Source organism: Aquila chrysaetos, chromosome 23 (genome assembly GCF_900496995.4).
Source record: "Aquila chrysaetos chrysaetos chromosome 23, bAquChr1.4, whole genome shotgun sequence".
NCBI lineage: Eukaryota > Metazoa > Chordata > Aves > Accipitriformes > Accipitridae > Aquila > Aquila chrysaetos.
Genome location: NC_044026.1, coordinates 15,891,918 through 15,913,254, shown reverse-complemented (window position 1 = coordinate 15,913,254; position 21,337 = coordinate 15,891,918). Strand labels below are relative to the sequence as shown.

The 21,337-nt window shown below is 37.3% G+C and overlaps 1 protein-coding gene across 1 annotated transcript in view; it reads left to right on the top strand.

Annotated features, from left to right (window-relative positions):
* The window catches only part of ANOS1 (anosmin 1), a 149,120-nt gene extending 128,208 nt beyond the window's left edge, over nucleotides 1-20,912 (top strand). Inside the window, exons 10-14 of the mRNA XM_029999126.1 lie at nucleotides 8,655-8,749; nucleotides 10,942-11,113; nucleotides 12,271-12,491; nucleotides 15,216-15,357; nucleotides 16,038-20,912. Coding sequence (XP_029854986.1) covers nucleotides 8,655-8,749; nucleotides 10,942-11,113; nucleotides 12,271-12,491; nucleotides 15,216-15,357; nucleotides 16,038-16,096 — 689 coding nt within the window. The 3' untranslated portion in view covers nucleotides 16,097-20,912. The remainder of the gene's footprint in view (nucleotides 1-8,654; nucleotides 8,750-10,941; nucleotides 11,114-12,270; nucleotides 12,492-15,215; nucleotides 15,358-16,037) is intronic.
* Nucleotides 20,913-21,337: the final 425 nt, after the last annotated feature.

Sequence of the window (21,337 nt, the reverse complement as noted above, 5' to 3'; positions counted from 1 at the left end):
ATTTAACCTGGTTTTGCCCTGTTCTTTTTCTCATAGTCTCAGTACTCTTAAACCGCAGATTTGGAAACTGCATATTAATGCCATTAGCTTTATGAATAACAGGTCAGCAAAGCAACATCCTGATATGGCGTACCACGAAAGTCCGGTTTTGGAACTTGAGGAGCATTGTACGTGCGTTGCGTAGGGTATGAGAGAGAAGGGAGTAGCAGCTGCATCGCTGTCTCCTCCCGCTGTGCAGTTAGGGGTAAGCCGGGTCTGTACCTTGGCTCTGGAATTGGGAAGGACTCCCAGACTACCTACCCTCAATATAGCCTCCCCACCTAAATTAATGCCCAGATTTCTCAAAGTTACACAGAAGGCTAAAGTTAATGATAGAGTACCTAGTGACATTTTCAATAGATGTGTAACCATAGCGAGCCTTGGACTCGTTTGTTTGGGTTTCTTTCTTTTTCATTAAATTCAGTTTTTGATGCTTAGATACCTTTGAAAATCTGGCTATGAGGGCGTAATGTAGGAGGCTTCTGTTGAGGCTACAAGCAGCTATTGTGAGACTTGGAGCTTACAAGAGGTGAATTTCCTTGTAATAGAAAACCAGAATGAGATACTGTTGAACTCACTTTGTATAGGATGCTGTGTGTGGGAAAAGGAGTGAGGGTAGAGGTAATCTGGCTTAGAGATGATCCCAAACTTAAATCCCTCAATATAAACATCTTTAAACCTTGAGGCTTCCTGGGTCTAGATATGGAGACAAATACTGTGGCTCAGGCCTGTCTTTAAATTACACACTAATTGTTAATATAATTTTTGGAAAGGCTTATAGTTGTATTATATGAAGAATGTGTTCTGTAGAGAGAAAGTTTGTTTTAAATGGCATAATGTGAGAAACAAAATCTTTGTGACTTAATCGATACTGCTTATATTCCATGTAAGAGCAGGAAACAGTATAGTTTGCCTTGTTAGGGAGTGTTTATTGAATGAAGTTTAAATGTCAACTGAGGGGTTTGGTGTTTAGTTTAATCATAATGCTTGAATAGGTGATTATTAAAAAGTTCTTTTTCTCAGAGGTGTCATGAATACCATGAATTTCATAACCAAACATTTGACACTTTGGATATTTTTTTTTTTATTTTTTTTTTGTACCACTGGGTGAATCAATGCACAGGCAGCTAGAGAGCCAGAGTTATTTTCACCTCATTTTTTTAAAAAGAACTTAACTAAAATGCCTGAGACAGAACACATCTTCAGCATAGTTTTTGCAGGGAAAAGAAGAGTGCAGAGAGGCTCTCAATGCATTAGCACATTAATACTGCACTTTATCATTAGTTGAAGGTAAATTGTGTTTACCTATGTGTCCTAAGACTGATAACTCACTTTGCTTTTGCTAAACTACTATAAGTAAAATAACACTTGTTATTCTATCATTATTTCTTGTCCTATCATTAGCTTCAGATTGCAAATGTTGGCAAGAAACGCCGTGATTCAGAGAGGCATAGAATGGCTCGTGAGCCAATATGTGAGGAAATAAATGTTATGATGAAGTACTGACTGAAATCATGTTTTGCTTCTCTGCAGTACGCTGAAGAATTCCTTCCCAAACTGTTCTTCAGTAATGCTGTTACTACAATGCAATAAATGCCATGTGGATCACTTTATACTAATTGTGTCTTCAAAACTGAAGCAACTAGCAGTAAATAACACTGCTTCATTTATTCACTTGGATTTGGGCCGTATTTAAGCCTTCCCTGCATATTTTTCAGGACCTCTCCAGCCACTGAGTTTTAGCAGAAAAAGTGTTTATGGAAACTTGCATATTGTAGAACTCTGTGTTCACATGCAGAAGAATGGTGGCCTGATAAACAGGTGAATGCAAGCCTGAGAGAGCAGAAGACACTTCATTATATTCTATCTCAACTCTTTGCATAATAGTTCTTGGTGTGGGAATACAGGCAGGTTATGCTGCAGAGCAAACACGGCTGCTCATCCTTCTGCCAGCACGGTGGGTTGGAAGCAGTGCTGTGTTGTATTAGATCCACGGTTGTAAAGGTGTATCAGGGGTCGCATACTGGGAGAAGATACAGCAGGAACATTTCTTTAGGAAGCTTTTGACTTATACACATCTTTAGGAACTTCAGAGATGGTAAAATGTTTTTCTTTATGCAAGGCATCATAAATTTCACCATTTGCCATTGTTACTTTTACATTCACCATAGCATAGCTTCACCATTCAATACAATGAGATAAATAATTTTTGTCCTGGATGGTGCGTTGTTTGACACAGGATTTATACAGAGCTCCCCAAAATCATACTATAACTTTGCCATAGAAACGATCAAGCTTGTAGATACTGAAACATGCACTTCATGTGCCCTGAGCAGATTCTGCCCTATGCTGTGATATTAAATATAAAATCTTTACCCCTTGCTATAGCCTATTTTTAGTGCAGTAATGCTGCAAGACACATGATCCAGAAAGGAAATTACTTAATTTTGCTATTTTGCTTCTTCCTATTAGACAAAGACATGTTCAAGACTGTCTTTTAACTACAGTTTGTATGGTCATTTAGTGTCTTGATCTTGGTGGGTACTAAACTTTCTGGCCTGATCCATTAGCTACTCTTAACTATTGAAGTCAACATGACTGTTCATACGCTTAAGTGCTTTGTTGAATCAGGGCCAGAGCGCTTAGAAGCTTGTAAGATCAACCCCCCAGTATGAGAAGAAAAACAAAAAGCATGTGGCCAGTCACAAATAATCATTACAATTTGCTGTATGAAATATCAGATTTAACAATATATAATAAATCCAAAGGTTTAGCTACATGCAGAACAAATTCTTTCAGTAATTTTCTTACTGAATAGCTTCACAGAAATTTCAGTCTCGTTATATGGCATTCTGTTTGAAGGTTTGAATGAAGACAGCAGGTTTACGTATGGCTAATTATCTTCCAAACTTTGATAACAACTCCTTTTGACATACAGTTAGCGTATTAATTATACGTATATATTTTGGAGGGAGTCAGTTTGCTGAGATAACTTGACAAACAATACAGAACACCATTTCCTTTTTTACTGAAATACTCATTTGACATATGCTTGTTATTTATATTAAATTAATACCTTTATGCTGCCAGGTAAAGGTTTTCATATAAGTATGTCTTGTTTTATAATCTTTACTTTTTTACCATATTTTATTCTAATGGGAAAATCTGTCAGACACTGCTTGTTAATTACTTCAAATCCTGTCATGATACAGAAATCAGCTTGACGTTACTGTGTTTATTGATGCCAGACATTTTTATTGTAATTAAACCTTAATTTGAGCTGCTGTTGTTGAACAAGCTTGCCCTGAAATCTTGTTTTCCAGCAAATCTCATTTGATTTTTCCTTCTAATAAGTTTTTGTAATTTGGTTGCCTGCATAATAGTGCTGTCACAGCTGGCATTAATCGGCATTTTTATACAAAATTGTAGAGACCCATCATCCAACAACCACCCGTCAAACAGAATAATATACAACTACAGAGCTGAAATACTTTTACAGCAGAGACCGTTACCATTATCACCACTTGCCAGGGGTGGAACAGAGGGAAGGAGCCATGAAGCGCTTTGCCTAAAGACCTCCAGCAAACCAGCAGCAGAACTGGCCCCAGTTCCCAAAACAGTCTGCTGCAATTTTCTTGCTGTGGATCACAGGAATACAAAGAAATCCATACCTCTTAAATCTCTTTACCTGGTCTCCTGGAGTAGTAGTAGGTTGTTGGCATATTGGTAGTGTTGGGTGGTGTGACCAAACTTCACTGCTGTTCCTGCCCGTGCTCTGCTGGTTTTCTAGGTACAAAGCAGATTTCGGTTCCTCATGATCTTCAAGTTAGCACCTTTCTGGAACAATAAATGTAAAATAAAGCAGAAAAAAGTATTTGAGGCAAAGAAAGGAGCTGTCTGCAGTAACATGGTAGAAAAAAAGAAACCACATTAGATTAAATTATTCACCTGGCTGGCAGTAATGGAAATGTACAGCAGAACAGAAATGTTGAAAATGTTGGCAAAGATGAGGAAAAGAGATTACTTTTATATTTAGTTTCTGTTCAATATACTGTAAAACTATTTAAACTAGAAATTCCAGCTAGGAAAAGTTGCAGTGTTACCTGGCATTGTGTTGGTGGTTTTTCTGAATGGGTCTTGAGCTTCAAATTCTGTGGGGAGATACGAGATTTAGCAAAAATGTAGAATGTGGGCCTAGGGTATTCCTATTAACTGTTGTGCAGCGATGGCTTAGGATATGTTGCAGTACTTTAAGCAAAACTTTTCAATCTAAGATGCTTAAATTGTCCATATGAACCTGAACTCTTCAAAGTGACAAACAGATGTATTTGGCATTGACATTAATGGCATTTTGAGATGCTTTTACAGCTTAAAGCTACAGAATAAATGTGCATTTCCCCCCCCCCCAAAAATCTGAAATATATTTATTTTTTTTAATAAGAAGGGTTTCAGTTGGGGTGGGGGGAGAAAGAAGACAAATCTGGTGAAGAACATCTTCATAAACACAATTGATAGAGAAATAGTTTTATGGAGATACTCATGTGGAGTTAAAGGCTTTTTTGGGTGAAACATAGGAGGGAGGGAATCAAAACAGACATCTTTTCAACATGCTTTAGAGCATCCCCTTATCAATACATTTCTAGTTAGAGATTTAAGAGTTCTGTCCAACAAAGTTGTCTGCATACCCTTGTTCAGTAAAACAGCTAAGCATATGTGGAATTTTAAGAACATGCTCATGTGATGTCTCTGTAGGAATGTTTACTTAAGGCTAGGAACTCATTTTATACTTCAGAAAATTTACTTTAAAAGTCATAGCCAAAATGATTACCATTAGCTATTAGTTTATTTGGGAGGATTAGTTTTGTGCAACTGTCTGAAACATCAAGAAATCTTTAGCTTGAGCAGCTGAAGGTCATGTCCATGACAGTAACTTTACAGGGATTTTTAAAGTAATTTTTCTGGTTTGCTTTTTATTTTTTTTATTTTTAAAGAAGCTTGAGAATAAAAGTAATTGTTTGAATAAGCTGGCTGCTCTAACAGTCCTTTAAGGAGTTCTTACTTAAATGATTATTATGTTGACTAATTTCACAAGCTTAGAGCTGCTGGAATGAGTGCTGGCACTTAGTATGTCCTTCAAGTTCAGTGTTTCTATACAAATATTTTGAGTTCTGGGAAAGATGAATGCTTGCTGTTTGTGCAAGCATCAGTCTTTTTAGTATTAAATGGTAGACTTGCTAACCATGAGAACAATGAAGTTATAAAGCTTTAAAAAGACTTATAATTAAAACTACAGAATCAAGAAAACTCCAAATTATTAAGAAGAATATTGACTATATACAAAAAATGTGACATCTGAAATCTCAGGGAACCAGACTGGAGGCAGTTTCTTTTCAGTGTTGTGTACCTGTTCTAGAAGGGATAGAAGGGCTTTCTGATAAAACTGGCCAAAATCAGTCCCATTAGATACCGGATATTCTGTTAATATTAACTACTCCAGTGACTTTTCAGAGGAAGATGTGGCTGTGGGTTACAGTGTATTAACTTCAGCTGGGCTTAATTCAGACCCATTAGCTTTGGTGGTAGTGGCTGACGTTCAGCTAGCCTGCAGCTTGGATCGCTTGTCCAGTACCTACCACTGAGTTTGTAATAGGCAGCTGAAAACAAAAATCTAAATAAAATTATAGTAGTAATCTCTCTGGGAGAGTGTATATTGCTGAAAGGAAGGCTGGGAGAAGCTTTTCTTTTGCATGTGCTGTAAACACAAAACAAATGCTTTTTTTTTTTTTTTTTTTTTTTTTTTTTTAAGTCTCTTATGTGGCTTTTTAGATCATTCCATATGTCTTGTCTCCTTTTGCTTTTAAAAAATTTAAAGATAATTTCTAAACCAGTCTTTTTATTTAATATGCACACTTCATGCATGAGCATACACTTTGAGTTTTTCATGCTTCTAGCTTTATTTAATCACAAAATGTCCCACCTTTCCCTATTTTTGAAAAAGTTTGTCTCAGGTAGGAGCTACTTCCCTATTATATTTCAGTTTTGCAACCCAAATTACTCAGGCTTTAGACCCTAACAGGATAGATTTTTTAAAAGGAGAAAATTGTTTTTATTGTTGTCAATTGTTTTTACATTCTTCTTTTTAACAAAAACCAATTAACATGCTTATGTTCAAATCTTTTAGTAACAGCAATCACAAAGATGGAGATGAGAATTGAAGAAGTTTGTTTTGAAAACAAAAGTTTAGGGAAGTCAAAAAGGCCTGTTCTAATGACAAGTTTTGGATAAACTTAGCTGGTGCTGTCATGGTGCATTCCAGTTTATAGCAGTTCGATGTACTTGTATATATGTATGCAAAAACCTTTTTGAAATAACTTTAATTGCATACTCACTTAAAAGAAAGAAAATACTGTCTTTTCAATATAGGTTGTTATCAGAATACCAGATGTGAGCACTATCAAATACAAGATTGATTTGTTCATTTTGTTTAAATAAAAAAAAAATGTAAGATTATGTTTATTAAAAACCTTCACCCTACATTTACAGTCCAAGTTGATAGGAAGTGAAATAACAATTTTTTTTAACCCCTTTCTGATTTTCTAGCTCAAATAGAGAGGTTATCAGAAACCACAGCTGTTTAGGAATGGGATACTAAGGGTTTGCTAATGCAGGAGAGGAGAAGTAGGAAGGAAGAAAAGAACTGCCTGAGAGCAGAAGCTCACGTAAGGAATGGAGGTGGAGCTGCAATAAAATCCAAACAGAATTCTACTCTGCCAGGAGCTGGAAATACTAAATAGCTTGCGTTACAACCTATTTAGTTACATTTCTGAACAGAGGCTTAGTAAACCTCTACACTGATATATCTGGATGCTGAGCTGTTGTAAGTTCTTGATGCTTGGGGTTTGTCTCTCCCCAGTTGCACCATGTAGTGATATTCCACGACCTACCTGAAGTATGTGTCTCACCCAGTTCTTGATGGCTCGATAATGGCAAGGCTTAATTGGCTTGGATAATCTCTACCAAAGAGAGACCGCGTTATTTATGGATTGCAAGTGAAAGTTATTACAAATGAAACTAGCCAATTTGTAGCTTTACCAAGAGCAGTCCACCTTACGTGCAGATAGTTTAAAATAATAAGCTGTGATTATCAGTTAATATACAATCAATAACAGATTCACTGTGGTTAATTGGCACAGAGTATACATCATTCATATAGCATGACTAATACAGCAGCACAAAATTTTCAGGTCCCAAGAAGCTACGTGTTTTGTTTGTCCCAGGAGAGGGGCCCAAGCAGGTAATAGGCAATAATTGAGTGAAATGGAAGAGATGAAAACCTACTTACAAATGCACTGTGAGTTTGTGTCTTCATCCAATAGGCACATCAAGTGGGAAAGCTCAGCAACTAAGAGGCAAGTGAAAGCACATCCATTTCTTTCTTTATTTTTTAAATGAGAGGGAGCGATCAATCACAAGGCAACAAGTTATTTCTTTACAGATTTCTTTTTGAAAAAAATGCTGGGTTTCCAAAGAAATCACACAACGGGTTAGCATAGACGTTGTTATAAAGATACCTGCTGCAAAAATCTATTTCAGGGAGCTTCTAGTCAGTCTTTTTACCAGAATACCATTTGAGCTAGTTTCAGACACTACTTATTTTCTCTTTACTTTACAATCCTTTCCTTCTGCGTCCAAATTGCTCATTGCAGTCTAATGCCAGATCAGCCCTTAAGGCGTCGGAGATATTTGTTTTCCCTCCTGCAACCCACAGTCAGGCACTTGGCATTAGTGGCTATGTCATACCAAGCTAATTAATAACAACAGACATAATTTTGCATTCCCTGTGTAAGTATAGAGGAGGACTAAATCCAGGAAAATGACAGGATGTATTTGTACTACCTGATGAGATTTTCTTCTTTTGTCTAATTCTTTATTGCCCTTTATTTTGCTTCCTTATGTAATCAGTATTTAGACAAGAAGCTAGAAGAGCTGGAAATTGGTTGAAAGCTTATACTATTGATACCGCGGCAAGTTTTGTCACTGATTTAAATGGGAGCAAAGTCAAGCCTTCGGTATTACTCCTAACAGTCAAGACTAGAATTTTATTTGGACAGATACTGAACAGGTCTTATGATATATTCCGAAAGGAGAAAGCTCAGGGATTTACAGACACTTTCACATATCTTCAGACACAGATTTCTCAAGCAGTGGCAGGCAGCAGTATTGTAATGCTCTGACAATATAAACAGTCACAGGTAGTTGACACAGTCATTCCCATCATTTGCAGGATGTTTAGAAGTAGCGGCATTCAGGTTTTTTTTTTTTAATGCTCAATTTAAATGCTTGATTTTTTTTTAAATGTCAGCAGTGTATACTTACATAGCCGAAAATGCCTATTCACTATTTTTAAATTTATCTCCATTAGCTGATATAAGGTTAAAATTACGTATGTGTATAATATTTTCTTCATTCTCTTAAAGGATGCCTAGGAACCAGTGAGGAACTACCAACTCTACATTACTTATAACTCCTATTCTTATCCAGAGAAGCCAGAAAAGTTGCAATGGTGAAAGGATAATTATAATATATGTCTTTTCCTCTTTTTTTATACCAATTAGATATCAGCATGAATCAATTCCAAGTCCACTGGTTACTGGAGTCCTGTGCACACAATGACACCAAAGGACTTGGGAAAGTAACAGAGCTGGCTTATGTAAGTCTCCATTCAGCCTTCTGCTTGACTCTGAATAGCTTCTCAACAGCAAGAGAAAGGATGGTTCTGTAATATAACACAGTATGCTTTACACCATGTTTCGCAGATAAGTAAGAGTGTTTCTTTTTTATGTTACTCTTCAGCAAAAGATAAAAATAATGCATCTGGACTGGTTTGGGGTTTGGTTTTTTTCTTTTTTAAAATCCACACTAGGATAAAATCTTTTTTTTTTTTTGGTGGTCTTATTCAGAAAACAAGAGCAGGCAAACAAACTTCTTAGCTAAGTACTTAGATATTTCTACAGCATACAGAACATGGAGCTTTATCTATAATTAGTACTGTAGGACTCTAGCACAGTGCAAATACTGAACAGTAATAATAGTAATTAATAAACTAGGTTTTCTTTTAGACATGCAGGTGGGTTTCACAACCCTGAGGAGAATAATAGAATAAGAAAAAAAGACTGTAGGTGAAAAATACTAGACATTAAATCTGGAAGTCAGACAGATATCAGGTAAGGAGAAAAGCTCTATGTAACTACACGTCAGCCCAAATATATACTGCAGTGGCAGTTCTTCATACTCAATTTGTTGGCAATCTAGTGTCATCTGTCTCTGTGACACATTATTTGAACAACATAGTAATGTGATTGGTGCATCACAATTGATTTAGTGGGTTATGGAGAATGGAAGAAGTCACAATTCACCTTTCCTTCTTACCCTGACCTATACTACCAGATCATTTCAGTGGAGTTAACGACATGTGAAAGTAGAGTAAATCAAAAGACATCATTTCTCACACAGGAGGCTGTTGGCTTGTAAGATTTACTGCTTCCTGGGGTCAGCAAAGCAAATATTAGGGGTGGATTAAAAAAATGATTGTGACATTATGTTCTGATCAGTCCCAATATTTCAAGTTATGCACACTGAAGCTAGGAGAAAGTTAACATTTGAGAAGTTTATTTCCACTAGAGGTCAGGAAAGACTCTTTGTACATCTGCCCAGATGCATTGTGGGATTAGTTCATTTATTTCCTCTCAATCATCTTATGGTAATTGGTCCAATCTACTTTGGGAAACTTTCTTTTGAGGCAGAAAATAATTACAAGCAAACAGAAGAAGGTGGATGCTATGAAAGGTTTGGTGCTGGATATGATAGATCAAGGTAGATAAAGGCCTTACGTTTCCAGTGTTGAGCATTTAGGCTCTGTCACAAAAAATAAAAATAGTCCTGTCACAACTTTAAGGAGGCGTCAGGCCTGTTAGAGCACTCTTCTGGCAGGTGGAGGGTGGGGAGTCAAGTCCATTCTCAGCCCAATGTCTATGTCCTGTGAAATATGACCTTCCAAGTGAAGGTTAGACTAATCCAGTTTTGGATTAGAAAAAAGAGGGAGTTATGCAGAAGAACGCTGGAAATTAGTGATTCTGAAGGAAAGTAAAGATCTAAAGGGCAGTGAAAGACTTTTGACCTTAGTCAGTAAGGTATTATTGGACAACTTCCCGGAAAAAGAAAACCCGAACATTTTTTTCTCATATATGATTTGGGCTAAAGCTTTCAGGCTGTGATTTTCAAAAGTACTTTAGACAACAGTAAGAATTTAGCAGGACACTTACGCTTTGTGTAAAGTTTTCTTCTCCAGTCATTGGCTTTAAACAGAGACCTGTGCTTTGTAGTTCAGCTGTGGAGCTTTTCTTCCCGATAAGAACGTAGAAGTAGTTAATGTACTAAAGCAGAAAAAAATGGATCCATAATGCCATGCTGGACTTTTTAAAAGTTAAATGTAGATGAAGCCTGTCATTTACAGCATCTTAGCTCAGCTTTCTTACATTTATTTAATTCGATTAACATTTACATCCTTACATTGCTACCCCCACTGCCATCATGTCAGAGAGACTGTTCTAAATGTTAGAAGCCAGTTGCTTTGATGCAGCGTGGCGAAGGAACTGTGTAGAATTGAAGGACATATCCAAATACCATGCTAATATATTTTACTATTGAAAATAATCATGACATAGGCAATGTTTGCTTTGTTCTCTGAGTAAAAGCCATGTTGGCATGTGTTAAGCAAATCAGGAAAATACTTTATTGGAGAAAATTTTTCATCTTCTGCCAACCTTATTTTTCAATTTCTTTTTTTTTTTTTTTCTCGAGGTCTATTTGCAGCATGTGATCTTTCTGTTTTTCTTGTTGTAGGAAAACTACATGATTCTGAAGGACCTGTCATTTTCATGCAAATATAAAGTAACTGTTTTGCCTGCAAAATCTAAAGGTCGTTTTAAGGCTGAGAGTATTTTCTTTGTTACTCCACCTTGCTCTGCATTTAAAGAAAAAAACCACAAGCACATTAATTGTCCTGCTGAAGGAGGTAAGGCATGATCTGGAGAACTAGTAAAATAGTTTCAAATGCATTTATAATCACCAGGAAAAAAAAAGTCTTTAAAAGCAATTTTAAAATGGGAAATGAAAGATTCAGAACAAATAAAAATATGACTAATGGTTATGTGAAAAATCAACTAAAATACAGATCAATATAGATTTTGGCTAGTATATTACTGTTTTGTCAATTAGGTGATAATTTTAGTGGGCTGTTTATAAACATGATGACATTTGTTACTACGCAGTTTTTATTTTTGTAAGAAGGAGCAGTTTCCCAGTTATATTTATTATAATGATGGATGATAACTGTAAACATAATTATGCTGGCATGACCCATCTTTTGAATGTTTTGCTAGTGATGCAAGCTGCTTTTTCAGTTTGATTTTGTTTAGGTTAATTCTGCTCTCAAATAACAAAGGCACTCGTACCTTTTACAGCATTGCCACAATGGTAGGTATAGCTAGAGGGTTATGGAAATTGCAGAATTATGGAGATACTGGTTGGAAAGGACCTCTGGGGTCAGCTAGTCCAGCCGCCCGCTCGAAGCAGGTTAGCCATGGCTTTGCGCCCCAAGGGTACTCCCATGCTCCGTGGATCACCTCACCATTTTTTGGTGCCATTTCCTCACTACCCTTCCTGACAGTTGCCAGCATTACAGCTTTCCTGGGCAACTGCAACTCAGGCATATGTTTCCCCTAATGAGAGTGCCCCTGTTAACTTGTACTACAGTTTCAGAGCATGAATTTTGCTTTTTGCCTGCATCGTGGAGTTCTGCGCTATCCTGTGTGTTTTCTTGTGGTGCTGAAACTGAAAATCAGAGCTCGGGTATTCTGAAATACAGAGTAGCAGGAGGATGGCTGCCTGTGAACGAGGCACTTTTATATCTTTACATGTCATAGGCTTTCCTTTCTGTCACCTGGAGCTGACAGCATTTGATCTGAAGTTTGAATTTGGCCCCAAATGCCAATGGAATATATCAAAGATAGGATTTAGTTAACACTGAAAATGCGATGCCGGAAAGCTGGCTGGATCGTGGGTAACACCAGAAAGAGAGCTCTGTCTGACCTTGATTTGTGGAATTAAATGAACATTGTTGAACATTATCTCTGAAAGTTTAGCTTATCTTTTTGCTTTCCAAATTTATAGTGCCGGTTCTACCCAAAGTGTTGGCCAAACCCGAGAATCTATCTGCGTCTTTCATTGTTCAGGAAGGTAACATCACTGGTCATTTTTCCTGGAAGATATCTAAGGCAGACCTTCACCAGCCCATGACAGGGTTTCAAGTCACTTGGGCAGAAGTAACCACAGAAAGCCGGCAGAACAGCTTACCCAACAGCATCATTTCACAGTCGCAGATACTGCCAGCGGTAAGTTGGTTGTTACTTTCCTTCGCTAGCGGCTTCATAAGTGTGTGCGTACGTGGCCTGTTTTTAATGTTTAGTGGCGACGCAGGTGTCGCACATAGCGTTCTCTGGCTCTGCCGGCAAGTTGGAGCAGGAAGTGCTGAATTTTTCCTCCTTGCTGGAGCTACAAAGCACAGCTACTCTTCTTGATGACACATCAAACATTTTAGCGAGCACAATTGTCAAATTAACAACCATTGTCTCAGAAATGCCTGAAGGGAGGAAAAGATCATCTGTGTGGCAACAGATAGTTTTTATTTTCTTTTGACGATCAGGCTGTTCGACTTGGCAGTTACTACAGTTTTACTAATTATTTGGTGTCCAAGTTGATGGATTTAAGAGAATTTCTCTTCCTTTGAGTCACTCATTGCTCTAAGAAAAATAAAAATCACTTCCCCCTCTGCTAATACGCACCATTGTCCGATGGACAAACAATTTAAAGGAGAACTAGATTTCACTGTTTATTGAAAGGATGAGAACTGACAATTTGAATTCTTCCTCCTGTTTGCTTTAAAATGGCCTTTGCTATTTCAGTTCCTCCTCTGGCAGAGGCAGGTGAAGAGCACTTCATTCAGACTCTGCTGCCAGATCCACCAGAGTCAACAAAAGGGCTTAAGCAGTTGGCCTTGGTCCAGTCTGCTAACAGCATTGGGAGCCTTTCCATTCACTTAGGGAAATGGATCAAGGCAATTGTGTCTAGAGCAGAACAGGCTGAAAATCTTTTCACGTTTGTTTCATCAAAGAATGCGTAAAATGTTTTGTTGGACACATCTTACATTCAGCACATTTTCCACAAATCCAAGACAAGGTTCTCACCATTCTGTCCTAATTCCTAGCAGACTGCCCTAGGGCCAGGGCACCCGTGTTTCAAAGCCTGTTGTTCTGGAGTGGAGCAACAGAACTGACCGCAGATGCTCTAAAACTACGGGGCAAGCTACCACGCAGTGTGCGGAGTTGTTTTGTTACAGCTTAGTGCAGACTCGGTGTGATCCGCACGGATTCACTCAAAGCTCAACCGACAGTCCAGAGCAGAAGCACAGCGCAGATACAGCCTTGGACTCTTCAGCAAGAGTTACCCTGAAGTGGTTACTCAGTCACAGAACTTTGGCTGCAAGCAGCCACTTTAGCACAATAATAAGCAAAGTTACAAACCATGAGATGTTGATTTCCACTTTGGTTTTCATCTTTTTTTTTTTTAGGAGCAGGTGCATGTTTTCTTAAGAATTCCTATTCCTTTTTCTTAAGCTTTTGGTCCAGTTAGGTCTGAAATATATGTAATTTAATTTTATTTTAATAATGTAATTATTTAATTTTTTATCTTTTTTTTTCCTCTGGTTTCACTACCATAGAGCCTGGAGATTCCTTTTATTTAATTATCTGTCACTATGTGTATCTGTCTATTTATGGCAACCGGTTACCTTGCAGAAAACTCTGATTTGAGTTGAAACAGTATCTCGCACCTCTCAGAAACCACCAGAATGTAGGATATTTTACGGTCAGGATCATTCACTCATTCTTGTTGGTAGCCTCTGACTGATAAAAATTTAAAATTTACACAACCAGGGCTGAAACGCCTAGTCCCAACTGCAAGAGGAGTGCCTGAATGAGCAGAGTGTATGAGTGTGATGTACACACTCCTCTCTCTCCTACCCATTCAGTATTTTATAAGAGGTGGAACAGCTTCAGCAAGGTCTATTAAGAGCAGCCCCATCTCAGACTACGTGCCAATTTGGCAGTGAAACTCTACGTTTCCCCCCACCTTTTCTCTCTCTCCTTTCCCCTTTACTGTCTGCTCTGGCAGTAACAGCAAATTATCAGTTATTCCCACAGCTTGCTTAGGTCTCCCTGCATCGCCAGGAATTTGCAGTGCCAGCCAAAAGAACTTGCCCTGCAAATTTCTGGCCAGCCCAGCCTGGCTGGTGGCAGGAGCAGACCGTGCCCGCACCGTCCGGTGTCACTGCCCTGCTGGCCGCTTCGTGGGACTGGGCCTTTTCAGTTCGGAATAGGAGGAATCAGGACTTTTGAGTCCTTAATACTCTTTAGTCTTTAGCCAGATGTATTCCCATTTGGGAGCACTTATAAACTTACTCTGAAATTATTTTGCACAGGTGTAAGTGACCACAAAAGGTACGGAACAGTGAAAAGTGAGTGCGTCGTGTCAGAAATGGGATTAAGAATAGAAGACAAATTCTTAGAGTGTAATTGGGACAAATCTGCTGAAATCAGTGTAGCCACACTTACTTTCACTAGCTGCAGCAGGGGCCTCAGGCCTGCCTTTAATTAATTTACCAATTAGTAGAAATCACAGGCAGATCCAAAATAAAAACAAGGTTATATAATGAACATGTTTGTTAAAAAGAATGATTCAGAAGTTACTTTTTTTTTTGTTTTAGTGATGAGCACATCATCCATTTTACAGAACACTAAGGAACAATTTGGACCTCTTACACGTGAAACCATAACATTATGGTAAAAAAGTCTGCTCAAAGGGGATGGCAAGCAAAGCATTCAAAACAAACCCTCTCAACAAAGTGATGCATACATTAAATCCTTTTAACAGAATTCTAAGAAAATAATTTCTGGGTGCTGAGAGTGACAGAACCTGTTTAAACCAGTGATTTGTGTGAGTAGAGCAACCGTGTTTTATTTTTAGATGCTCTGAGAATAATGCGATTAATTTATTTTTAGGATCATTATGTACTTACCGTGCCCAATCTGAGGCCATCGATGCTGTACCGCTTGGAAGTTCAAGTGCTGACAACTGGCGGGGAAGGGCCAGCTACAATAAAATCGTTCCGAACACCCGACCTTCCTCTATTTTCACCCCACAGTAAGTACTACACCGTTTTGACATGTGGTTACGTGTTACAAAACTTCAGCCCTCCACATATAAACAGTTTGCTCGAGACTTTAGTGGTTCCAGTAGCATTCCATAAACTTAAGATGTGTGAAAATATTGCGTTCCCCCCGCCACCCCATGACTGTCCTTCAGCAATGATGGAAGCAGATGCAGCCTTTCTCTCACTTAGTTTCTGTGGTCTGACACTGGCCATTCGTTCCACCGCAGCTCTTTGGCTTACGCCTATAGCACTTGGGATTCAAATTTGGTCTGTCCTCCAGGTGCTACGTAGGCCTGGGATTCCTTGGCTTTCAAGATTAGATTTTTCTGGGTGCATTCAGCCCAGCACAGCTAGAGCCTGATCGTATTTCTAAAGCAGTGCAAACCTCTTGATGGCCGTTTCCAGCATTTTACGTGTTTCTGAAAAGTACAGCTCAGTGTTGCGAAGCCCAGTAAAAAATATAGTGAATTAGTCCAAGATTCATCTGCTTGAATCTTTTTCTCCGTTCACAGTCCCACAAAAGTTGTCTGGACTGAACATGCCCATAGTTGTCAGCACAGGCAGTTCACTTATAAGCTGAAGGCCTCACGAAGCCTTTTTAGTATGGATAAAGGTTGGTATTACATATTCAGGGTTTGACATATGCGTATTTTCCTATTTTTTTGTTTAGGACCTCATCTGAAGCAACATCATCCACATCACTACAAGCCACCCCCAGAGAAATATTAGACTGTTTGAGATGATTATACAAATAACTGAGAGAAAAACTGAGCTCCCAAACAAAGGCTGGAAAAAGGCACATCTGCAGGAGCAATGAACCCAGTTTTCCAGTGGAAGTTACCATCCTGTACGATCTGTACTTACTTCTCTGTAGTTTAGCCATGAAGAATTGTATTTGCACCAAGACCAGGATGAAACACAGAGCACGTATCATTTCAGTACCACCACTATTCAACAAACTGAAGATCGCATCCAACTCAACACCTGTGAGAAAATCAGAAGTGTGTTCATTATAATGCTTTTGTATTTCTATGTTTAAAGTAGATTGAAACGGTGCAGTGTATGCAGTTTTTCTCTCAGTGACTTCAATGTTAATATTTGCAAGGTTGTCCTGTGATGTATACATACTTTTGAACACTGGAGACCATGTTCTCATCAGCGTGTTTAAATGATCTATTTTACTTAAAGCTCTGTCTGTCACCAGTTTAAGGCCTAGTGTATTTTGCTATTAAAGAAGATCTCCATATGTCTGAAATAAGGACATATGTAAAATAAATACCGGTAGCAGAAACCCTACAATAGTCAGTTTTTAATAATTGCAGTATCACCACAGAAGAGGAGGGTGATACGTTTGTATCACCTGTCTGTTCTGAAGTGGTAACATTTTAGCATGTAGATCTTCTATTAATGTAGTTAATAGCTAAAAAATATACAGGGTAGATGTACCATTGTAAAGAAACAAATGGCAATTAATAGAATTGTTGAAAATTAATGGCAGTTAATACAATTACTTGACAAGTCGTGGAAGAATGACTTTTAAAATCCCACTTATAATTTTTTGGTATATTATATTTCAAGGAATAATAAGATCTTGAAAAGAAACACCATTTTTCGAGTTAAAAATCTTTATAGTTAACATTTTAGAAACTGAAATTCTGAGGCACATTTATTATTCAAGTAGCCTTAGAGCTGCTTTTTGGCTTTGTATTTTGATGCACATATTTCTTTTCCCCATAGATCTTTTGAACAGAAGGATGGATATATTGGCTCTATTCTGCTGTTCTGCTTACAGAAAGAATTATGTGACAATATTCTGGCATCTGGAAAACATTGGCTTATAGTTTATTTGAATGCATTTTTCAAATTTAGACAGAAGGGTGCCCTTTTTAACCATAAGGGAATTCATATTGCCTTATTATGCAATATAAACTGTCTAGAATAATTTGCCACACAGAGAGACATACCTCGATAGTAAACAGAAAATGCTTGGATTTATTATCGAGAGGGTGGAAAATATCTGCCAATAAACGTCCATACAAATACTCATAATCAGCTTCTAATGTTCAACATGTTCAAAGTGCTCCTGCATTCTTTGGCACCATTTCTGTTTCTCCCTGAATCATCACATGAGGCTAACGTACCTCAAACTCTCAGGAGTCAAACTTGACAAGGTGGCCGCTTTTCCTACCGGCAGATGCTACAGCCTCACCTGTACTTCGTATTTGCCCGAGATATTCAGGGAGAGCAGCTCAGACATTAGTGGTAAATCTATTTTCCTACTCTTGACGACAAACTGCTTTGGGGAAAAGCAAATATGAAGAAAAGAAATACATACCTGAAACTGAGGATCAGAGTTATGTTTATCATAGTAGAGCATTCAGAAAATATTCAAATACAGTTTGTCTATACTGAAGTTTATAGCCTTTTTTTTCGTGTGGGTTGATACCACAGGGGCTGAAGGAAACTGAGGTAATTTCTGATTACTTGCTCATTCCAGTTTTTCTACATTTCTACCTTTGGTTTTAAAGGGCTGGTTTTTTCCATCCTCTTTCTACTTTGCATGTTGTCTTTTTTGATATGCACTCAGTGACCAAGAACTTTTCCAGGCATTTTCTATTGCTACGTGGTTTGGGCCTTTAACAGCAGTTTTAAAAATATTAAAGGCTATGGTGCTTTTAATTCCTTCCTCTACCCTTCTGTCATCTCGCCTTTTCCAAAGTACATTAGCAAATAAAGGGATGAACTCTTCTTCATAAAATCTGTAGTATAAAGCTTTATGTTCAATTTTGACAGAAGGCCAGAGTCTCGGAGGTTTTTGTCAGGATGGAAATGTTTCGTGTGTACAATTCTCTGCAAAGAAAACACGGTTTGAATCAGACCGGTGTGCAGCACCGCTTCGACATTGAGATTGCGCAGGGTGTAGGTGGGGATCGAAGTGATTTCCGTGGTGTTTGCTGAGAGCGGGAGTCGGTGGGATCAGGGACAGTAATTACCTCAGGCTTCTCTGAAAAACTCTGTCCAAACCTTTCAATCACAGTCTATTCTAGTTATGCTGGAGCAAATCTGGAGTGACTTGAGTAATGTTAATGAAATTCCGTTTTGTTCATAGTGACATGGTAAAGCATAGAACATGGATGTCGGTCTTTATTATAATGATGCAAAATCTGGCTTGGAGATAAACTGGAAGTTAGCAGCCCTGAGTGATCATACCCTTAGTCTTGGTTGCTGAGGGGAAGCCTCATTCTTCTGAAATGAATCAAAATGGTTCCTGTTTGCGGATGCCAGTCTTTTTGAAGCGTTCAACTTTTAAAAATAACAATGTACTTTTGAAGAACATGGAGGGGTTTTCCCTTTTCAAGCAGATTCTGGAAATAAATAAAAAAAGTTGATAAAGTAGAATTGTATTGAACAAGTGTATTATATGGAGTCCACTAAGATGTAAGTTATTTTTTTCCTTCTATAAATCAGCTTATCATCTCACCTTTCAAGTCACCCTCCAGATCAAAAATGAAAAATACAAGGTCAACAAAGTTCATGCATGGATGTTAAATTCCCAGTTATGAGTGATTTCCTGATTATTCTTTGAATTTAGCAGTACAGATTTGAAGTTGTTAGTGCCTAATTCGTAAAGACTTGTTTGCTGAATTGTACAGGGTATTGTCCTAATTTAGTAGCCTAAGTCACATTAAACATTTAATTCAGCAATACAGTTGTAGTTCACCACTTGATTTACTAGTTAAAGATTTATTTTCTCTAATGAAGTTGTGTAATACAGAGCTAATATAGATATTGGGATGTTTTTAGATACTCTGCACCTTTACACTAATGTATTATTTGTTATGTACGATTCTGATGGATTTGTCAGTTGACTTCAGGATGCGTTTTGTTTATCTTTATGTCTTAAAGGAGAATTATAAGATTATGCCATTTTTGCTAACTGCTTTGAGAAGTGGATTTTTTTGCTGTTCATTGGTCATTTTCGTTTAAAAAGAGAATGGTTTGTTCTTATTATATATATCCTTTTGACCATTTTTGAGTTGTTTATAGAGCAGGAGGAATTCAAATAAGACAGAGCTTGTGCTGTATCATCTATGTGTATCATCTTGAATATTCATTAAGAATGTAGCACATAGACAATAAATATGAGGTTTGACTTCTGAAATGCTGAACATCCTCAACTTAGTGGCTTCAGAAAGAGCTGAGGACATGGTGTGGCAATGCTAACGTTGACATTAATGTTTGGCATGGTCGCACACAAAGTCAAAGAAATACTCATTGCTAATGTGAATGGGAATTTTACCATTGGTATTAGCAGAACTGTATAGAAAACTTAATACTGAGTCAATTTATTCCACACTACTTTCATCGCCGTGCTCCCAACTAGAGTCAGGGAGAGTTTCAGATAAGCAGGCCCTGATTCAGGAAGGTATGCAGAAAAGGAAACTTCCATTTGCACAGAAGAAGCCAGTGGGATGGAAGTAAACCATTGCGGTTAAGAATGAGCTTTAGTAATGCCTCGAATAAAGCATGGATGTCAAACTTTGCTTGAATACTGTCTTAAATCAGGGCCTTATAGAACCAAGTGTGGGACCCAGACAGTTCTAAATTCTGTGTACAACACCATAAAAAATTTTATTTTTGTCTTGTGTATATGTAAATGTAGTTGTGATATTGACTTATTTATTAATTCATTTTCTTATACTATGTGCCAAGTATATTCCTACCCTTTTGATCAGTACCTGTGAACATCAATTACTAAAAATAATGTTATGCAAACTTGTGCATTGTAACCAGGAATATGATGCTAATAAGCTGTTGCATGTAGTGTTAAATAATTAAGAAAACCCTTTATTTAAAAAATGTAAATGAATACCTGCAGATGTTGATGATTATATATGGTTTTGCATGCCAAAACTCATTGTTCAGTTGTGGGCATGAAATGTAACGACTGTATTACCTCTACTGAATATATTAGTAAGGTACAATTTACAAAGTAATTAACAGAGCTCTATATATAAAATTTTTCCTTTTACTTAATTATATTGTAGTAGAGGTAACAGAACTGCTTCTCTGTTACCCAAATTGGCTGTAGAAATTATGTTCCTATAACACTCATTTAAAGTCAATATTTATTTATGTATGTAATACAAAAAGATTGGTCTTATGTGTTTGTCCTGTTATTTAGAGAAAAAAATACACTTCTTGTAAAAACAATTTGTAAAAAAATGTAAATGTAAATACGAGTCTGATTTCTTTTACTCACTATTTTCATGTTTAGAATTTGTACATACTGTTTAGGTAATAAACTATCCTACATCAAAGTCTTGCTACATTATCTCCTCCATACAGAATTTATAGTTTTGTTTTTCTTAAGTTGAAGACATAAAGTTATCTAAGAAAAATCAGTGTCACACCAAGTACCTTTGCTACACCTAAATTTCATTGTGTATCAAGTCATACCATTTTATCCTACATTTACTACAGCATTTTGTTTTGTTTAGAAAGTGATCAAAATAATCTGAAAATAAATTTAGATATCATTTGAGTCTTTTACATTCAAAAGCAATCCTTGAAGTAAAAAATCAACAAGAACTTGCCATCCCTTTCTTTGTTTTAATGGGATAGTTCACAGTGAAGATTTGTTCACCCTTTGTAATACTAACTTAAAATAATTAAACTGTTGCTGGATCTATGTCAGTGGCCTGATCCTGCGAGTCAAGATATTCATGACTGAAACTCGTGGTGAAATCTATGTATACACCAGATTTGGAGTATTTTCTATTTTAAAGGGCAGTATCCCATGATTTAAATTTTATATTTTTAATAAATATAAATATCTGTCTTAGAACAATCATTTAACTGTTTCAAATTATCATAGATGTGCTATCATTCTCAGATGCAATATCTTTAGTTCAGGGATGTGCCTTTGACTTACTCTTGACTTACCTAATAAACATTTAGATTTTGTTA